General features: G+C 40.5%; 1 protein-coding gene across 1 annotated transcript in view; it reads right to left on the bottom strand.

Annotated features, from left to right (window-relative positions):
• usta (uronyl 2-sulfotransferase a) overlaps nt 1–21,719 on the bottom strand; it is a 57,458-nt gene that overhangs the window by 21,747 nt on the left and 13,992 nt on the right. Inside the window, exon 2 of the mRNA XM_085372781.1 lies at nt 5,221–5,264. Within this exon, the coding sequence (XP_085228907.1) occupies nt 5,221–5,264 (44 nt within the window). The remainder of the gene's footprint in view (nt 1–5,220; nt 5,265–21,719) is intronic.

The raw sequence follows: 21,719 nt of genomic DNA on the forward strand, positions 1-21,719 counted from the left end.
AAACGCACACATGTATTCTGTATTTTACTTTCACTGTTGATAAGTGAAATGTGCATTTACTCTGTGCCATTTTGACTATAAAAAAGCAGCTAAGGAAAAAATATTGTGAAAAAAGCAGAAAAAGGGAAATGAGGAAATGTATTAAATTCTTACGACATTCTCCTGTAACTTTGTGTCTGAACTTTGACCTCTAGTTATAACCTACTCTCTCTAGAGCTGAACTAAACTGCCTTGACAACACATTAATAGTACATTAAAAATAACAGACACAAAGACCTAATATGAGTATACAGTGCTTCACTGTTCTCCCCTTAAGCTCCTCCACAGAACTTAGTCAAAACGATACTGAGGCAAAATCACTTGGAAGTTCACACATGACTCACCAATTAGCTCATCCATGATTCACAAACTTAAAACTGTCGATACCAGTCTATTTCATTTCCAAGAAATTGACTAATGATTTACATTGGAAGGTTATCGCTGATGTGTAATTTAAATATGAAACACATTTAAGCACAAGGTCAGCAAGAATGCACTAATTTGGCATTTATCTCTAAGAGTTCACAAGGCTTACACAAGTGGCCCCTAAAGAATGAAAGCACTCTGAGAAAATTTATCAGTGAGAACACCCCCCTCCCCTCCCTGACACACACACACAAAGCCTTATTTTTCTGATTCTCCGCTAAGAGCAGCCCCACCCCAGCATAGAATCCGTACAAACAGTGAAGGCCTCTCGGACTATTTGCCAGAATTTAGTGGAAAAGCAGAGAAAACAATAGGACTGATGTTGAAGCGTTCAAGGAGGGAGAAAGAAATGATGAGAGGGCCAGAAGGGAAAGATGACACCACCGTATCAATATCACTTCCCGCATATACGTCCCAGAATCAAAGCCTGTTCCTGGATTTCATTAGCAAGTGAATACGTTTGATGCAAATACACGAGAACACGCCCTCAGATAAAGAGGTAAAGAACTGAAATGACAACATAGCTTCAGTTAGGATAAGATTATACAAGTTTAGAGATTGTTTTTTTATTACCTAACAAGAAAAGTTTGTTATTCTAACAAAAATATGAAAAAAAAGAAAGAAAAAGAGCGATATCATTACATTTGGGAAAAGTTTTTGAGCTGACAGGAAATAGATCTCTTGGACAGCAGTTCAACTTTCCACAGTGTTTGCCAAGTAACTACAGGCTGAAATACATTCAGTGTTTCACAGGACAGCATATCATGACAAATGACTGTCAGACTTCTAACATCCTGCTGCTGACTAACAGGAATAACAGCAGACATGCCTTCAAAAGTCCAAATCTCCCGCTGGCACTGACAACACAGAAAGGGCAAGCTTTCAGCTTGTGCTATTGTTGTTCCCACTCTGTAGAGCTTGGTTTCTGATACACGCTGGGAGAAATGTCCACAGGGTCTGCCAGTAAAGATTCTGTCAGAAAGTATTATGTAACCATGCTGTTTCCCATCATGTTAGAGAATGACACTTTTTCCTGTTAATATTCATGTTGTTATGGGGTTTTTTAATCTCTAGCTTATATCAAGCAGACTCGGAGATGAGCAGTCCACTTTCCTATTCTCCTTTTCCCCCTCTCTTACTTGCTATTCCACAATTCTTCCCACACATTCACACAAAAAAAAAAGTATCGAGTTTCTTTTTCTTTTGCACAGTTTGAAATGTGTCATTAGTTCAAAAAACACACATAAATTATTATGAGTTTCTCATGGCTGGACCGGCCATCTCTGATATGAATATGATTAGCGGTCATTTTTCTCAATCTTCAATCATCTAACAGGAAGTTTGAGAAAATGTCCCGGTCGGCTGCGCGTTACGACCACAGCACACACACTCATCTGTCTTTTGCAGCTGCTCCAGGAAAGCCACACACCGATATGCTGCTAACCTGCCCTTTGTTTGTGTTCACCCTGGTTTTATTTAGGACTGATTTGGGTTCAGTGCTCCTTAGTATCAACGGCTCATTTATCGCTAAGTGAGGGGTGGCAATTAGTGTTAGGGTGCAGTCGACATTCTCAGCAACTTCCTCTAAATACTGACCAATCCATTCTTCTTCACTCTCATCCAAAAGAGGAGAAAGGGAGTCTTACTGCACTCAGTAGCAGTAAAAGTGGAGTTTCAAAGTATCTAAATAAGCACCACTAATGCTTTACATTAGTTGAAATGAACAATGACTTGATTTGTGCCTTAACAAGTGAGACAAGAATAATTCAACTCAGTTTTAATCATATAATGCCGAATCACAACAACAGTTGCCTAAAGGCGTTTTATATCATAAGGTTATGACCCTACATTAATACAGAGAAGACCTTAACAATCAGATGACCGACTCTGAGCAAGCACATGGCAACAGTAGGGAGGAAAAGCTCCATTTTATAACATGAAGAAGCATCTGGCAGGACAAGGCTCAGGAAGGTGCAGCCATCTGCCTTTGGAGGAGGGAACCAGGACAAAAGAAAGCTGTGGAAGCCCGATAAATAATAACTTGGATAGTAAGAGAAATTAATATAAGATACTAGTGCTGAACGGCCCTTTAGGATTATGCTTCAAGTTTTCTAGTTTAATTAATATGCCTCTATAAGCAACAGGGTTCCATATGATGCTGGAGTTTAGCTTTGGTTATTGGTTCCTCTTATAAAGGGGGATGCTGCAGCAAGCTGCAGTAGAATTAGCCTAACACTGAAACGTTTATCTTTATTGTCAATGTATGGGCATATATGATGTAATTAAGGTTGTTGCTTATGTGTTGTATTATGTGTTATTTGAGTAGATCATCATTTTGGGATTCTTCAGTCACGGGGTAAAGGTACTACACAGACTGCAGTACCTCTCAAGGCCTTGAGGGAACTATTGTTGCGACGCTATGTAAATAAAATTTAATTCAATTAAAATAGTGTCAACAAGAGATTATGCTTTTCAGTAAACATGCCATTTTTGCACTTCCACAGCAGAAGTTCATAAGCACCATGTTGTGTTTGATGGAGCATAATGAGGTCCCCCTCTAGCATACATCTGAGCCCCCCCCAAATCTATACAATAACAAATTCATCAAAGCTTAAGGGCAGATGGCTTCTCCTAACAATTCTAACAATTAAATAAACTATGTAATTATATTGAAAAGTGCTGCAAAGTGTGTTTCATAAAGTGACGGATATACATTTCACACATGTGCAAAAATTGTAGAGAGGACATTCTTGTAGTGCTTGCACACACAAAGGCTCATAACTCTATTCTGAGAGCTGCGTGGTTTTTCCATACACCCTCATTCATGCTGAGCTTTCAACTCGATTTCTAATCTTTCCCCACATTTACCCAAAGCTCGACCTTCTGCACACGCATGCTACGGAATGTCAGACCTCTGCTGAAGGTGCAGATCAACTGTAACTCTAGGGGGATGTTAAAACGATAATGAGAGATGAGGCTCATGTACTGCTTGCCACTGACATGGCAGTTGCATCATCTGTCTGGGAAGAGATGACAGAAGATATGGAATCAGTCAATGCAAGCAAATAACATATAATCACTAGTCTGTGCCTCCAGATGCGCAGACTACTCAACCTAGTTTATATATTTGGAGGCTGTATTTAGTTATCAAAGCTGCTACAGTGGTTGCACATGGCAACTGTCATCTAATTTGAAGTCAGAGCCCGAGTGAAAAATCTAGGAACTTGGTGGGAACTTTAGAAATAAACCACCGCCAAATTAAGAAAATAATAGTAATGATAATGATAATGAAGCCTAAAAAAACAAGAAAGAAGTGTCCTATACTTATACTTCTGTTAAATCAATGTATGAACAGTCTACCGAGTGGGTGTCCGTGTCTATGATGCATCCACACGGTTTAAAGCTGCACCGTGATAACCAAGCTACCAAGAACACCATCATTGGCTCTAAAAGAAAAACAACATGAGATGTTAAACCAGAGATGTTCATCTTTTATGTACAGTCTATGCTTTAGATTTTATTGTTGTAAAACACCTACAACTAGAAAGTGAGCAAAATTGTGATATCAAGTTAGTTATAGACACAGTACACATCTTTAATGATATTTAATAATATCTGGTAATATATTTAGACATAAAGTAACAGATTCAATTCTTAAATGATCTCTTGTTGTTTTCAAAAGTTAAAAATATTCCCCCTTTTCACACTTTTCTATGTCAAATGAATTCCAGAGCTTCTGTGTTTGCATAATAAATATTATAATAAGATGCCTCGGGACATATTTAAGCTGTCCAACTCTATTCATTCTTCAGGAGAAACTTATGGAAACGATTTGTAATTTATTAGGCCTACTTGAAATTCATTTTCTGCAATATCCTATATGACATTGAAAGCTTGACATCAACCCTGCACTATGCAGTTTAGAGACTAAGAATACTTGTGGGGTCTTGCTCTAAGTAAAAAAAAAAAGTTTCTTTCAGATAACAGTACCGTGTTAAAAAATAAAGCCGCATAAAGGAAATTACGACAATCTTTCCACTGTGTTCCAGTCAGCCACAGTTTGTTTCACGTACTGTAAATAAGACCCCACTGTTCTCTTTACGAAACAAACACAGCATCTGCCAGGTTTGTCTGAGTGGCCAAAACGAGTTTGAAACACACAACTCACAAAGGCCAGATGTGATCTAACCAAATCCAAACAGCTGCTCATATCGGCCACAAGCAAACCTCGTAACCATACTTGATAAAGCCTCAAGTTAGCAATGCAATAAATCCTGTGCCCGGCAATATAAACACCAGTGACTCCTTTAACTAAAAAGTGAATAAAGCAATTAAGAAAGGGATTCAATGAGGTGAAAATGAGGTGATTGACTATAGAAGCAGATAATAAACAAGGGGCCGACGGAGACAGAAACAAGTTGGCAAGGAGAGAAAAAGGGAGCACAGAGGAGAGATAGTCCCGTAGACATGCAGCTGGATGAATACAAGGCCCCTGTGTCGGCACTCTGTGTACGAGAGAGACTGCGTTCAAAGCATTACTGTAGCACTGAAGCCAGGTCTAGCTGGTATTTCGAGTGCGTTTGCACGCAGCTCCCTTGCACAGACCAAACCATTATCCTAACTGCACTTAACTGCAACTGTGAGGAGATGGGGAGGTGAGAATGCAGGACAAAAAAAAAAAGAAAAAAAAAAGGAAAATTAGACAAAACAGGAGAAGAAGCACAGTGACACTGAGACATGATAACAGTGACTCACTCTTGGAGCAGGCTGTCCGTGATCATCCAGATACGTGGATCCACCTGCAAAAGCAAGTATCCAAGTTGAAATACTGAAAACATCATATTATATATATATATATATATATATATGGAGAGATTATATTTTATAACGAAATAAGAAGTAAACTAATCAATAAATAACATGAGGGTAAAAATGACTCATTTATATCAAAATAGAAAAACACCTGAGCTGTATTGTCTACACGAATGCTTTAGTTCAGCCACATTCTTAGATCTGATATCGGATGTTTCTTTTTTATTAAGGTCATTCCAGAGTATCTCTACATTTTTTGTTATCATCTATTCTCTTCCTAGGCTCGTGCATATACTGAAACTATTCTGGAATTGAGTTGATCAAAGCGGTCCTATCGCACGCCTCGATTTTTGTCACTGACTGGTTTCCAGGTTTGCAAACTACTGGCTCTAATTAGTTTTTGCTGATGCCAGCAGACCCAAGGGTTCATGTTTCCCAGCTATGCTGTGAATGTTTGAACTTTCTCCCTTTTATGACTCTGTATGTTTATTTTTGGCCGTTTGGAGTTTTTCAGGCAGTGAAAGACTTCTCAGAAGTCATAGTTGTTGTGTAAAAATTGTAGAAAGGTAATAGTAACAAGGAGAAAAAATTACATGCAATGCCACTAACCCATTGCAGCAAATTTTGATCATCAACTTGTCAACACACTGAAATATCGCTATCATGAACATAAAAAGTACGAAATCAGTGACATCAATCATCACATTTTAGTTTCCACTGATATGTTTTACTGATGTGAACGCCTGTCTTTTAAACCCTTCTTCCTTTAACCACTTCCTCTACCGAAATGCTTCAAAACCCTGCCGCATCTAACCACGTGAAAGCCTGCATCACACGGCGCAGCTCGACCCAACTCTACATCATTCGTCGAAACCACACATGGCTCTTCAGTGTTAAAGGTGAAGATGTTGTGACGAGAGCTCTAGTCGAAGTAGCTCCATTCGTAGCTGTTTATGGAACAGAATAATGGTGTTCATTGAAGGCTGTTCCTACACTGAGGATCTGTGCCCGTCTTTCGGCCCACGCTCCAAATGCAAGCCCAAGCCTATGACAGCGACCTTTTCTTTCATCACCTGTTTAGACACAAAGGCTGCCCATCACATTTACAGCACTTAGACTGCAAGAAAGAAAGGGAAAAGACAAGCTGGCGAGCGTGCATGGGTGGAGTCTGAGTAAAGTAATAAACTGAGGAAATATTACATAACAGAACAATCTCTCCTTTTGTCTCTGAAATGTGATCCAGAAGAAGAAAGAAATGATGCGTGAACACACACGTTGTTTTATTTCAGGCCAAAGTTTCCCACTTGGCACATGCTTGTAGATGTTACTCTGCTGGAAGTTCATAGCTTTGTAAATACTGTTTACACTTTAGATAGTGGTGTGTAAGCTTTGGGTAATTAGTCTTACACTGACATAAAATCTGCCTGACTGTCTTGCTTTCCCACACACACACACACACAGTAGTTACTATATATAAGACTTGCTTGGATTCAGTTTGATGTCGCGGCTCATTAATTCATCGGGCACTGGATGTATAAATACAGCTGCACTCTGCTCACCCTCAGGTGTTTCTTAGTCTCGTTCTATCTTTTCATCCGTCTTTGTAGCGCTTTCGTGGCATTACACAGTTTTCCTGAGGAATGCAGCGGCAAGCGCACATTTGCACCTCTACTCCGAGGCATTTCAGGTCACGGCAAGGTGAGGATGCAGAGACGCAGACAGACTCTGTTCCTTCCTCTGTCATCCATCATAGACAACCACCCCCCCACCTGCCACCACCGCGACCTCCAACCCCTCACTGCCTCCTGTGTGTGCTTCTCATTAGCGTTTTGGATAGAGGATCGGAACTAATTTTTTCCAGGGTACGAGGCTCGCAAAAGCTGACAGCTGCCCTCCGCCCCCACCGCCCACAGAGAGAGGAAAATCAACTTAAAGAGCCACTGTACAAACTGTACTCATTGACCTGATTGTGCTGTGAGCCTATGCCAAATATCAGAGACGACAATGACAGTCTAATGGGACTTGAGTAATAAATATTTTAATTCCCAAACTGACTTTTTATGACTGCCCTGGACATAATTCTTTTCCACTAAATAATCTGATAAGAATGACTTAACACATGTAGCCCAAAACAGCCCATAAAGGAATGTCCTTTAAAAACTAGCGAAAGGAATGCAAGTTAATTGGAAACAATACACAGTGCTGCTGTTATGTCTCTTATGATTTCTCCCATGCTCACAAGGGAATTTGTGGATCAATAGGTTGATTTAAAATCAACAATCCCATCACTAACATGAGGAAAACTCCAGGGCCATAGATTTCAAAGATCAGTGAAGTTGCTCTGACAGCTTTTGTTAGGCTAAAGGCTGAATGTGGGTCCCAATGACACATGGGTCAAGAAAGGTCAAGTAGAGAAACTATTAGGTTACAGGAAGAGCAAATTTACAAATTTAATCTAAACTAATCTCACATTTGAGCATATCGTCAGGTTAATGGTTGTATTTTGTGAGTTCGTGTGTGTGTTTGTGTCAATGGCTGATTGACAAGGAAACTAATGGAGTGTGGGTTTGCATTGGTATGTAGCTAAATGGTTAATTGGATTACTGAGTCACAAGATCCATGGACTTGTTGTTAAGAACAGCTGCATTACTATTTCCAACTCCAATTAATCAATACCACATCATGGGCACCGAAAATATGAAACATATTATACTCACAAGTGCAAAGCTAATTTAAAAATGCACAAAACCAATAAAACAACAGAGCCTAAATGGCCTAGAGGGAACTGTGCCATGCGGGGATGCCAGCATTCTGTAAATTACTGTTACATCGTCTCCCAAAACAGATTTTCAAAAGATTTTGTCCCCAACAAATTAAAAAAAAGAAAAAAGTAAGTATCGTACAGCTTCAAGCTGAGATAGTACGCAACAGGATTGATGCAGCAAAGAAAATGTGAAATTCATTAATGCACAAGATGCTGTTTTCTGCACTGATTAAGAAGCCCACAAGAACTAATAAGAGTAATGGAAATGTGTTGAGGGGAATCACAGCCCAGCCTCACAATCTTCAAGAAGTTTAAGAATATTAATGTCTAAAACTCACACCAAAACCAACAACATTCAGTTACATTTTAATACAAGCACACACACACACCAGGCCAGCAGCTGCCCCTGTTCAGGAACTTCTTAAACCAAGTGACCATGCACATCAATTAATCACCTCATTAGCTGAACTGATTTGTTTTTCTTCAGTGGAAGAAAAAAAGTCACTTGTTGTTAAATCAAAAAGTTCAGGTATAAAAAAAAGAAAAGAAGAAAGGTAAAAGTGCATCCGTCTGATGTTTCTATCGTGATTACTTCAAACAACAAAGCTAAGACTGGCTTTATTGTCGCGCCCACAGCTAAAACAGGCACAAGTATAGACCTCCGTATTCAAATTCCTAAGCAAACAAAATAAAAATCTAAGATGTGGACAGACATTTGGAGGTTAGGTACTACAAAACACACAGGTGGAACGCCAACATAGCTGGAGGAAAAAAGCGTTTGAAGGAAATTTTGGTCTTTAGGATTGTATTCTGTCAACAAAGCCCAGAATCAGTCCTTCAGACTCTGGAATTTTCCGTTGTTGTTGGCCTACTCCAGGAATGCTACAGTAAGTTTGGGAATTTTATAAACATGTATTTAGAGCGTAGACCATTTCATTTGCTTTGCGAAGCTGGCAGCATGGCTAAGTAGAGCTTAGGAAAGAACACGTCCCAGAATAGGCAGAGGTGGGAGTGGGAAACCACACAGGAATGGCTGCTGAGAGCAAGGCCAAAAGGACAGGCACAGGGTTGGAGTTAAGAGTCCTCTAGCTTTGCTGTGGGACGCGACTGAAAGCGCTGATGGAAGGTTACAGAGCTGCTGCCATGGAATGTTCTACAAGTGTGTGAAACCAGATTACAGGTTCCCCATGTTGTGAAGACTAAGCTCTTTCATGTGTAACCACATCCTGCTGTAGTTTCTCTATACCAGACGGAAACGACTATTAAAGGTGTCGGCGTGCTGAAACTCAAGCAGAGAAAAGAAAACGCAGGACTGTTAGATACAGAGATCACGTGATGTTCCTCAGTCCAGTCAAAAGTGACATAACTCCAGCCTCACCAATCTGTGTAAAAACACACCCAGTTAGATTCTCCACACGTCTATTGTTACAGCCCTCACTAAACACTTGTGTCACTATTGTCTGCACAGGCAAACAAAGTGAGTGTGCAGGAGTTAGATACAGTACAGGCTTTTCTATGTGTGTTTGCTTGTGAAATGAGGGTGTGCGGTCACCCGACCCTTTGATCCGACATGTGGGAGTCGCTCTCCATTAAGACGAGAATCGCGACCCATGTCGCTAATTACAGGAGGAAGCTAAGCTGAGGGTCAGGGTCTCCACCCACTTCGCCCTGCTTCAGCTCAATCCCACAGTCACTTGAGAATCAACAATGATCAGACAAGTTTGTGATATAAATAGAAAGGCAGAGCCACTGCTCTGTTATTCCAGGTGCCCAAAGACCAAACCCTGGTCGGCAGCCTAATTTGTGGACTTGATGCTCCCTTAAAATTTTGGTTGCTGAAATATAGTAAGAACATATACATGGGCATGCAGATGTGCAGGGGATGGGAGCGTTCAGCATGACTGTTGGTATATGATTTGCAGGCACCAGTGGTTGCCACCATGTATATTGTATGACAGGGAAGTACCAGTAAATTGGTGACCCAGCAAAGCAGTGTTGACTTTAGTGGCTGTGCAGCTGGGAATGCCAAGAAAGCCCAAAATAAAACAGATAATTTACAGAACAAGAAGAGGTAAAGCTGAAACATTTCCAGTGATTTATGTTAAACACAGAACAAAGACATCTGACTCAAGAATTAATAATAAAAAAAGAGGAGTATAACTGACAGAGATGATAACTGGTTTTTGAACTGAAGAACACAACTCTTACGGTCGCGCTTCTCTGATGTTTGGGTGGTTGATCAGCACATTAGTGCAGCTAAAATTGACGTTACAAATAATACACTTTGAGCTGTTTCTCCCAAACTATCATCAGTAGATTTTACAGTTGTCAAAATCAATTGATTTACGGGACCCCCAGCAGGCCATTTCATGTCTCCAAACTTGGAGAGGACTAGAAGCAGTCATCCAATCAAGTGAGGCAATTTAATCAAGCAAAGCGATGAGCAGATATGCATTCACTTCTTAGAGCCCCAAAGCCACGTTGCTGCTGCACTCTTGTATTTTAAATCTGTTTGGGGTTTTTTTGGACTGAGGGACTCGCTGCCCTTTCAGAACCAAATTTCACAGCCCACAGCAAAGACTACTCTCCATCTGCCTGTTATGAGTAAACGAATTGAAATATTTTTCTTAGGTATGCATCGTGACCGTGTGAGACCTTAGTCTATCCGGCAGGCTGTCACAGAGTTTACGAGCGCTGAACGCGCTTCGAAATGAGGTGGCTTTGAAATGAAGAAATGAAGCGTGAAGTAGAAAATTGGACAAGTCTGACGCCACACAGTCAAAGTCAGCAGCGTAATCATCCTCATCAGCTAGTGAAGAAGTGATGCGAGGAACAATGTTCTTCTTTCTCTGGGATTTTCTGTGGGTGATGTTAGTATTTGCGCAACGGCAAGAGACACAAAGTACTGGCGCGTCACAGATGTGATGCGCTCGAGGATTTCTCATAATCTGAATGCTTTGTCAGCCAATTTTGGATAATTCTTATTAAAGGGCACTCGTGCTTGTGCAGTTTGTACATACCTTTTCTCCTCTTGCAGTCATGTAGGCACGACACCAGATGTCTTGCTACCCTGTCCTTATGGATAAAGAGCCTGCTGGGGGCCAGTTTGACTGACCAGTGATTTTTTCCACATAACCCTACAAAAGAAGTCAAATGGAGGGGACCTTTTAAGTCTGACTTCTAGATTGTTTAATTGAACAAAAATAGCCATTGGGGCCAAGGGGGGCATCATATAAAAACATAGTTGTTGGTGTAAGACTACAGATGTGAACAAAAGCTATATATAAATATATAGTGCATTTCTTTTATTTTAAATATTTTGCCAGGAAAATGGGAAAGAGTTGCAGAAATTTATTGAAATGTGCAAATATAAATGGAAATGCAGTATACAAGGCTGTAAAATTCTAGAGAGCTTGAAAGTCAATATTTGGAATGATCCACTTTGTGCTTCAATATAGCCTGAACTCTCTACGGCAGGGGTCCCCAATCCCAGTCCACGAGGGCCGGTGTCCCTGCAGGTTTTAGATGAGTCCTTGATCCATCGCAGTGGATTTAAATTGATAAATTACCTTCTCAACATGTCTTGAAGTTCTCCAGAGGCCTGGTAATGAACTAATCATGTGATTCGGGTGTGTTGACCTAGGGTGAGATCTAAAACCTGCAGGGAAACCAGCCCTCGTGGACTGGGATTGGGGACCCCTCCTCTAGGGGAAGCTTTCTTGTCATCTTTTGAATACTCTCCAGGAATAGTTCCTCAGGCTTCTTGAAAAGCTCTTCTTTTTAGATTTTGACTGACTTTTGCTTCATTCCCTGTCAAGATGATCCCACACTGCTTCGATAATGTTGAGGTCTTGACCAGCGGGGTCCCCAACCCCCGGGCCATGGACCAGTCCGTGAGTCGTTTGGCACCGGCCCGCGAGAGTTGAGGCTCAGGTGTGAAAATCATAGTTTTCAGGGTTTTTATCATTTTTTAGCGTTATTTCTTTATCGTTAACTCAGTTTCCCTGGGTCTTTTCCCTTGTGTTTTTAATAAATCTTCTTTTTTTGGTATTGGTACTGGTTTTATTTTGTTGTATTTATCCACGACACCTTAAAGTCCGGCCCACAAACATAAACCTGTCCGTGGTGCAAAAAAGGTCTAGACTGTGGGGAGGCCAATCCATGACTGGATTGTTTTTTATTCTTTATTCAGCTTTGCTTTTACTGCATTGGCAGTGTGTTTTGGATCACTATCATGGTGAAAAGTGAAGATGTTCCTGTCTCCATAACTCAATCACTGTTTGAGTCATATATATATTATATATTGGACTGAACTGCATATTAGTTGGTAATGAAAATGTCTTAAAAGTCCTTCAAATTTCTTACGATTTTTAGATACAAATATTGGTACACCCATATGTACAACAGCAACAACACCAACTATCCTATTAAAAGCCAACCGCAAGCAGGGTAACTACTCACCCTTTGTTACTTTGCACCAGCTTAGACTCATAAACACACACCAGATGTGGAAATGCATCTTGCACAAAGGGCTGTTCCCCACTGCTACACCAACACAAAACTGGTGACAACTGAGCGATACACAGCTGGAAATGACTGAAAGATCATAGTTTCATTACTCAATTAAACAATTGCCTTGTTGTGAGCACTAAGATCCTATAAATACACATGGTTTTGTCTAGCATCTGGCTTCAAACTGGTCTTTTTATAGTTAAAAACAAAACTGTTACTAAGTGTTTTCACTGTAACTGTGAAATTAGGGCTTTGTTATTCAGGAAACAGAAGAAAAAAAAAAAAACAGTTGCTTTTTCTTGTACTATTCAAGCAAAAAAGACCTTGTTTCGTTTGCTTTATTACAGTGTTTTTCGGCAAGATCACAATTATTACTCTTTAAATTTACCACAACATTTTCTCTGGGGACACAAGGTTCTGCTTGAAGCTACGAAAAGACACAAAAACACCCTGCTTTAATTGTTTGTTTACAATACAGCTCCCTTGGCCTTGAGCCTAGACCAAGCTAAAACAGTTTTTGAAAAAAAAGAGCACATTTTTTTTCCCAACATGCAACTGCTTGTTTGTGGCTTGGTGGCCTGCTGCTGTGCTTATCTTGTATATCCCTGCGCCGATAATGGTTTTCCTGGTGATATGTGGGAAACATAAGCAAAAAACAAAACAGAAAAAGTGAATTTTTGTGAACAACCAGTTATGAGTCTTAAGCTCTTGTTCATTTTCTTACATGCACACTGCTGGAATGCTCATATTAAACATGGTCAAAGTTTCAGACCATCAGGCCTGCACATGACCAAGTTATTTCTGTGAGACAACAGCTCGGGCTTCAGACTGTCGTAATCATTCGGTTTCAGTAGCTTCACCCACCTGCGGTTCAAATCTTCTGTTTATAAGAAGGAACCAATCAAAATTAAGTTGGCTTAAAGGAAAAATTACCAGACAATAAAAGGTGCTAAGACAGCTTCTTTCAGATAGTACAAGCCTTCAGTTCATCCCCTAAGGAATAGAATAAGATGAAAAAGGAATATTTTGCACTATGAATCATGCATAACTGCTCTGATAAAGAATAAAGGTAGAAGCTGGAATGAGGGGCATAATTGGTCCCCTTGAATATTTTTCATTAACACACTTTTTTTTAAAAATATACGCATACGTTATTGCAACCATGCAGCTGCTGAAGCTTTAAACATCCTACACACATCTTTTTGGGATCAGTGGTGATGCTTCTGAATCTTGTTTGAGGCATAGCATAGATAAACATGTCAAAAGACAAAGAGCTGGGTGCGTACTCATGCCTTCCTGTACATAATAAAAACATCTAGTGTTTTTTCTGTTTTTCTTGGCATGTCATGCTGTTAGTCATGAAGAGTTCTTTTCCCACATAGCCACTGATCAAACTAGAAAAGCAGCCTTAAGCCAGAGAAACAGCTGCTTATAAATGCCAAGGAACTTTGCTACATACATGTAAGTGTCGCACAGAATTTCAAAAATGGCTCATGAGTCTAAACCTGAAGAATTTTCTCCTACTGGGTGTGTTTTCACAGAGTGCCGGCTATCTGTTTGCTTTAGGTTTTATGCTCGGATGTGCGTGTAGCCACCAAGAAAGCCTTGAAGATTTATAGATGCACAGAACAGCTAGCTTGAAAGGATCTGAAAGAGAATCAGGAAAAGTGTCTGAACGCTCGAGAAGATTGACTCAAAAATGCAGGGAAAATTAAACACTGTCACACTCAACGATACGAAAACTATTACAAGTTCCCAGTCTGTAAGTTACGGGAAGTCTGAATTTGAGCCAGGAAACAGTTAGTTTAGATTAATGTATAGCGTGAAAGCAATGGGAAACAGAAGGCCTTGCTTTAATCAAGGGTGAAAAAAGCCCCAAACACTTTTAGTCCATCTGAATCTCACTTAGTAGATTTAGAGATGCACATCAACAGATTTTATTATCTTTTGACAGAGCCGGACTAGCTGTTTTCCTATTTCCTGTCACTGTTTCCTGTTTTATGATAAGCTAAGCAAGTCAGCCACTGGCTGAAGCTCACACATAAACACAACAGTGGTATCGATTTTCTTATCCAACTCTTGGCAAGAAAACAAATGTGCATTTTCCCAAATGTCAATGTACTCTCTTCAACCACATATCATATTATGGTCTCTTAAACCCTGAAAGGAGAAAAACAGAGCATGCAAGCTCTCAGACAAAAATCCATGAATGTCTGTGGTGTGCTATGTAAATCGCCTTCTGCCACGTGCCCTGTGGGGGTGTTTGGGGGGTTGGATAAAGTTCTGGATGGAAAAATAGGAAAATGCTAGAATGGGATGTAAGAGAAAGGGTAAGAAAAAAAGCTATATAAAGGAGGAATGAGAGGGAGTTTGTGATTTATTACATTTCGTTGTGTGGCACAAAACAGATTCAGGAAAAGCAGGTGTTATACTATACAGCACACAGGAAATGAAAAGAAAGTCAGGAGGAAGGATCAAGAGGGGTGGAGTGGGAGACAGTGAACAGGAAGAAATTATTACCCAATCAGTTTGTGAGCCCTTTCTGGAGGTCAGCAGAAGAAGATGAATTGCAATATTTGAAATCTAGGGGTTTTCCAATGACCTTTGCAAAGTGCCTTCAACAGAGAAAAGCATACAGATTCCACCAGGAAGTGCACTCATGCACGTACACACACACTGTTACAGCAGCCCCTAGATACGAGTACATATGTACTTATCTGAATGTTAATGAAAATTAGGAACTCATTCATGAGTTATCTAAAATGATACCTGATGGATCTAATGATTAAAAAGTATATAGGATAGGGAGTGTGATGGTGCTTTATTGCTTCTTGACAGATGTGCTGGCTCAGAAATTCATCCAGCTGTGAAAAAAAATCATCGTCTTTTCAGCGATGGCGAGAGATACATGCATTCCTCTTTATATTTTTATAAGCTACGACAGCACTTTAATAATAACAATTTGTGTGTCCATGTGTGTCGGCGTACGTCTGTCAAGCATTCGCGCACACGCACAGAACCGCTCGAGTCTCAGATCTAATATCTAGTAGCTGTCTATCTCTCGCAGTAGCAGCATTTCTCATCAGACTTCGCTCACCAGCAAGGCCGGGATAGAGCTGACGCTTGGTCCTGCAGAACAAACAGACTGCATAAAGCACCCCTGTGTGGTGCTAAGTCTCACACTGAAGTGAGGGGCAGAAGAGAGAAGAAGAGAGAAACATAAAGGCTTTTCAAAGAATGATGAGACGGAGGTAGATGTAACAGCAATGCACAGCGAAATGATGAAATGGAATAAGAGACTTATAGTGCAGAAAAAGTTTGGTTCTTGTAATAGCTTTTTGGATGCCTTGTCAAAACTGAGACCATGTCATAAAATATTTCCAGAGGGGGGGAAAAAAGTGAGAGCCCTACACAGTATGTGACTGTGGTCAACTGAAGCATGCGACTTTTCTCATGGGCCCCAACAAAAGACCTTTCTAGGACTTTTACAGTGCTCTGTTTGACACAGAGAGGTGTGATTTCAGCACAGACGTGATCCATTCCAGATATAAGGTACACTACTGACATATGTAATGGTCAGTTAGCCATGTGAGCAAGTTTATCCACTATTCATATCTGCTTATTCGTCAAGAAAAAAAAAGCAAGCGCTGTTTTTCTAATTTGTGTAACTAGTCTTCAGGAATAGTTCTCCAGCGTTCTAGAAGGGCATTCAAAGCTCTTCTTTGTCAGCTGCTTTTACTCTATCAAAATGATCCCACACGGCTTCAATAACGTTAAGATCCCGGCTCTGAGGAGGCCAAACCACGACTGATAGTGTTCCATGTTGGGTTTTTCTATTCAGGTATACTTTTACTATACTGACAATGTGTTTGGGATCATTGTCATAGATCCTTCTAAAAAAAAGAACCTGTTAGCAATCAGATACTTTTCACATGGCATTGTACAGTGGTTTAAAACCTGACTGTACTTTTCTACAGTCATTATTCCATACAGTTTGAAAATATCCCCAATATTACTGGCTGAAAAGTAGATCAGAATCATGAAAGATCCTCTAACATGTTTTAAAGATGACTGTAGACACTCTTTTGTATCTCTCTCCTGATTTCATACTGTCAACGATTTGACTTGAATTTAGATTCATCACTCTACAAGACCTGTTGCCACTTATTTCCAGTCCAAAACCTATGAAGTTGGCATACCTCAGCCTTTTCTCCCCGTTCCCCTTCCTTAAAAATAGCTTCTTGACAGCCACCCTTCCACTGAGATCATTTTTGATGAGGCTTCAGCGAACAGCAGTTGGATTAGAGGCCAGATCCATCTCTCAGGTCCTCTTTCGTGTCTTTGCTGGATTTCATAAGGACGTGACTTTCAGATAATGCTCATTTTATATAGATCGTTTCTTTTAGGCTTGTCACTTATTCATTTGTCCTCTACTTGTCCAGCTTCATCAGATTTTTTTAAAATAGACACACTGCACAGTGTGTTGAGATATGCCAGGTTTTCAGCCAATAGCACTTTGGAAATAACGGGTTGGTGCAAAAATAACATTTTCTGCCTGTCAACCTGTCTTACATGAAGCGAATACAGTTACACAACATGGTACTTTAAAGATACTATTTTAAATGGGTTTGTTGATAAGTTTTCTGTTATGGGCAGACACAACACTGGCTAATCGTTTAAGTTAAGAGCTTTTTTCATGCTTGAATGATTCACAGGTAAGTGTTAAGTGGTTTAACAAAAAAATATTAAGATAGTATGTCCTCTGAAAATGGGCAGGCAAGAGGACTGGTCTAAAAATATGTGAACGGGCAGTCAGTGTCCACAGAAAAACTTTGAAAGAGCTTCAGAAAGCCAGGAGAACTATTGCTCAAGACCATTTTTTTAAAAATGACAAATAAAGTCGGGCTACTTGCAAGCGAAATATTAAAAAAAAATGAGGGGTAAACTCAACACTTTTGCAAAGTATTGTAAAAATAAGTCTCATAAAAATAAATCTTAAACATAACTACAGCAATTGAAATTTCATAGACATAGAAATATATCATAAACTGCCAGTAAAGGAATACAAAGGACCTTACGGAGCTTAGAAAGAAGGTGACTGGACTTTAAGTATACTTGACCTGGATAATGGAGAACCTACACAGACAACACAAAGGAGCCAAAATCCATTGATTTTTTCCACACACACACACACACACACACACACACACACACACACACACACACACACACACACACACACACACACACACACACACACACACACAGCTAGTCAGATATCATAATGAGGTAATTGCTTCGCTTTAATTAAGCTAATTTATCATCATTATAATCATATTTTGGAAATGTTTTTCTAGCTTAATTGCAACTTCAGAAGAATTAAACTCATCCAAACCATGAGTCTCCCTCTCTGGATTTAACTGTTTTCCATAAACAGCAGTGATGTGCAGCTGTAGAGTACAGCAGCTGCCAGTGGGCATGTGCTTCACATACATAGAGTATGTGTTCTTCTGTACTGAGACTTGGTCCAATCAGAAAATAGGCATGTGCATGCACATGAAGGTCAGCTTGTCAGCTTCACATGTATGCGATGAGTGCCTTTATGCACGTGTGTGTATTCGCATGTGTCACCGAAACCCCAAACCACTCACTAATCACACAGTAGATGGTGGCAGGGCCCTGACCTCTAAGCATGCATCATCTGTTACATAAATACTCATTTGAAGGAAACTGCTGTCAGCTTCCATCGGTCTAGAGAACTGGTCAGTGCCAGGTTAAACCACTGCTGGATCAGGACATGGCCACTCCCTTGTTTTGGGCTCTCTTGTCTCGGGGTATATATGCATGTAAGTGAATGTGGAAGTTAGGGGGCACAAAAAAAAGAAAGTGCATGCGTCTGTGTGAGTGTGTTTCACAGCGTATGAAAAAAAGGAAAAATGCTTGCGTATTTTAAAATGCAAGTCAAGGACATTTTGCAGTTTTGGTAACAGAAGCCACAGGATGTGCGTCTGCAGCAGACCACCTTGTACCACATGACATCATTCCATTGCCTCCTGACGCTCCACGCACACAGGCAGGGACGCTCGCTTCTCAATACGCGCTATTTTTTCCGTATTCTCATCAGGTGCCAAATAAAGCGCACTTGCCATGTGTGGACCACATGTTGGTGACGCTGATCTGAGCCAGTGAAGAAGAGAACTTTAACACACTTGTTGAAGAACACTTGAGAAATCAGATATCGCGCTTGTGTAATCAAAAACATGTTCACGGCAAATCAGTCGAGTTGAACAACTTTTTAATATGGAGATTAAAAAACTGTGTAATCAACTAAAGTGAAATGGAGTGACAATGTTTGAACAGTTTGGTTAAAATGCAGTGACAGGCATTTGGTGCCTGAATGGACCACAGTGGCCAGAAAGAGAGTAAAGAGCAACAACTGAACAATAAACAACAGATGGTAGCTCGCACTTCCAAGAACAGCAAAGCAGTGTTTGTAGATGAAGGCCTCCGAACAGGCTCCTCACTGCAGTTAAAATTGGGGAATTTCAAAGTCTAGGAATCAGATTTAACGGCAAATCCCAAACATTAACCAGTTTGTAGTGTTTACAAGCTGATGCATTTATGTATTTTGTGGTCATTTAAATATTTGACATAAGTGTAATTATCCACTAAACAAGGCTGGTATTTGAGGTAAAACTGTCGTATAAGGCTCACTTTATGAACTGTAGTTCACTCAGCTGACAGTCATATTAAAGAATGGGCTGTAATAGTACTGATCACATTCTTTGAATTCCAAGTACAGTTTTCGCGATGAGCGCCAACATTTTTGGCATAATAACAAAACGGATGCTTCGGTTGGTATAGAAAAGATTTTTTAGATAGTTCAGTTCCAGCAGAGCTACTCCAACTCTCAATTAAATGGTGTCTTCATCATAGGTGGATTTTTTTCTAAAACTTGGTTTCTGGCCCAGTGTCCAAACTCACTTTTACCATTATAGAGACTCTGACTATGATTCTATTAATGTCTGTCCAATTAGAGATAAAATAAGAAGTGCATGGAGATCTTGGAGCATAGACCCCTGCTCAGATTGCGCAGTAGTGACAATACCAGTCAGCAGTCTATGAAAAGGCTCACAAAGCAAGACAGCTGTTTATGTTCATATGCACAGTCACATGGTCAATCGCTAATCCATTCATCCACATACTTCCGCTTATCCAATTCAGAGTTAGACAAGGCGGGGTAGATCCCAGACAAGTCGCCAATCTGTCGCAGGACTAACACAAAGAGACAGACAACCGTTTATGCTCACATCCACACTTATGGCCAATTTTGAATAACAAAAAAAACTTAATATACATTCCCCTTGAACGGTGAGAAAACCTTGGCAGGCACACGGAGAACTCCAGAAAGGCTCCAGAAAACCAGGATGTCTTAAGCCCAGGAACTTTCTGTGAGTTGACAGGGCTTTAAGTTTTACATTCATTTATAATTAACCTTCTTTTAGTAATTAGTGTAAAAAGACAAATATCACATTGGATTTCAACAATAGCTAACAGTTACCACGTTATATTACATTTAACTGGTTATGATAAAGAATCTTTGATAATACACGTGGTATTGTTAGCTTCTGAGTATATTTTAGTCATTTCCCTTTTTTACCATGCCTTCTTACTTCAGCACTTCTCTGTCAATGAAACCCAAACCACAAGCTTTAAGGAGAAGCAGTGAAGAAATATATGGCTATTATGAGTCATTAGAACATAATTTTCGTCATAAAGTGGGTTCCCTTGTATTAACAGTGGATTGCCAAGAGTACTCCTTCTCTGGTTGTCATCAGGGGCAGAGGGAAAGGGCATTAGAAAGGCTTACAAGTGCTAAATGTGCTGTGCCGTGTTAAGGCGTGGTCACATTTTGGCCTTTATCACATCTAGGTTAGAGGCGGCACACTAAAACCTTGTACTGTATCCACCTTCCCAGCAGGGACACTGCTTAGTCTGACAGATCTCGCTCACTCTCACACACACACATATCACTACTGTACACAGGCATGCAAGGCAGAGGCAAACAAACACGGCATCGACCCGCCGACGCTGTTGATTTATGCGCAGTGGTGGAGCAGCAAGGCCTTAAGGTGAGAGAAACTCTCTTACCCTCGACTGGCCTGTTGGAAACACGGGCATGCCTTCAAATTCAGGCCAAATATTAAGTCAGAGAACTGCAGCAAGAAATAACTAGCCTTCATTCATAAACACCATCTGACGGTCAGCTTGTTGTCATTTGAGGGCAGCTAGGACAATTAGCTCTTAATTGTGGCTAGGCTGTTTGGTTGTGAATGGCTGGCATTCATTCATGGTCTGTGACTGGCATGCGGCTTAAAAACATGTTGAAAACTGAACCCGGTACTGAGTAATGAGTTGATATGGGCCGTAAAACTACTGAACATTGCATCCTTACCCAATTTCTGAACTATTGGCTTAGTCAGCGTTGTCTGGATCCTAGTTATATTCTCACCTCAATACATGTACTCTATTTAGGAAACATCAGGACCAAGCCGCACAACAGCGGTGCTCCTCCATGTGTCTAACTGCAACTCCGAGCAGGTCGTGGTCATTTTTGGTCACATCCTCCTGGTCACGGTTCAAAAACGCAGACAGTCTGCACAGACCTGTAATTGCTGTGTCAGTTGTGAGATTTTGTGCAGGCAAATGCTTGTAGCTCGCCCTATAAATATAAAGGCAGGAATCTGTCTGACTCATTAAGATTCTAGTCTGGGAGGTGGCACTGTCAGAGGGATTTCAGAAGGAGAAAACAGAGGGAGAGAAGAGATAAGGAAGCAGTAAAGTAAAGGACATCTGGCAAATGAGGATATAGTGCCAAGCGGGACGCCATACATTTCCATCCGGTACCCTGAAAAGCACTTAATATTCCACAGCATAAACATCGACCGGATCGCACAAACCCTTTTAAAGCTCGACTCGAGGGGCGTGGCTTCTATCTCTGCAGAGCAACACAGCCGGGGAAGCTTGAATTGTTTTTTGAAGAGAATAACCCACATGAGTCCAGTTTGAGCTGGTCCTTCACCCCCTTTATTTACACCAACCCAGAGGGATCCTCTACTCTTATAAATAGACCGGCACGGCACCAGCTTGTACAGCATAGCGTGTG

The sequence above is a fragment of the Diplotaxodon limnothrissa genome, linkage group LG15 (assembly GCF_057381915.1).
Source record: "Diplotaxodon limnothrissa isolate DT_005_m linkage group LG15, D_limnothrissa_male_GT1.1, whole genome shotgun sequence".
In the NCBI taxonomy this organism is placed as follows: Eukaryota; Metazoa; Chordata; class Actinopteri; order Cichliformes; family Cichlidae; genus Diplotaxodon; species Diplotaxodon limnothrissa.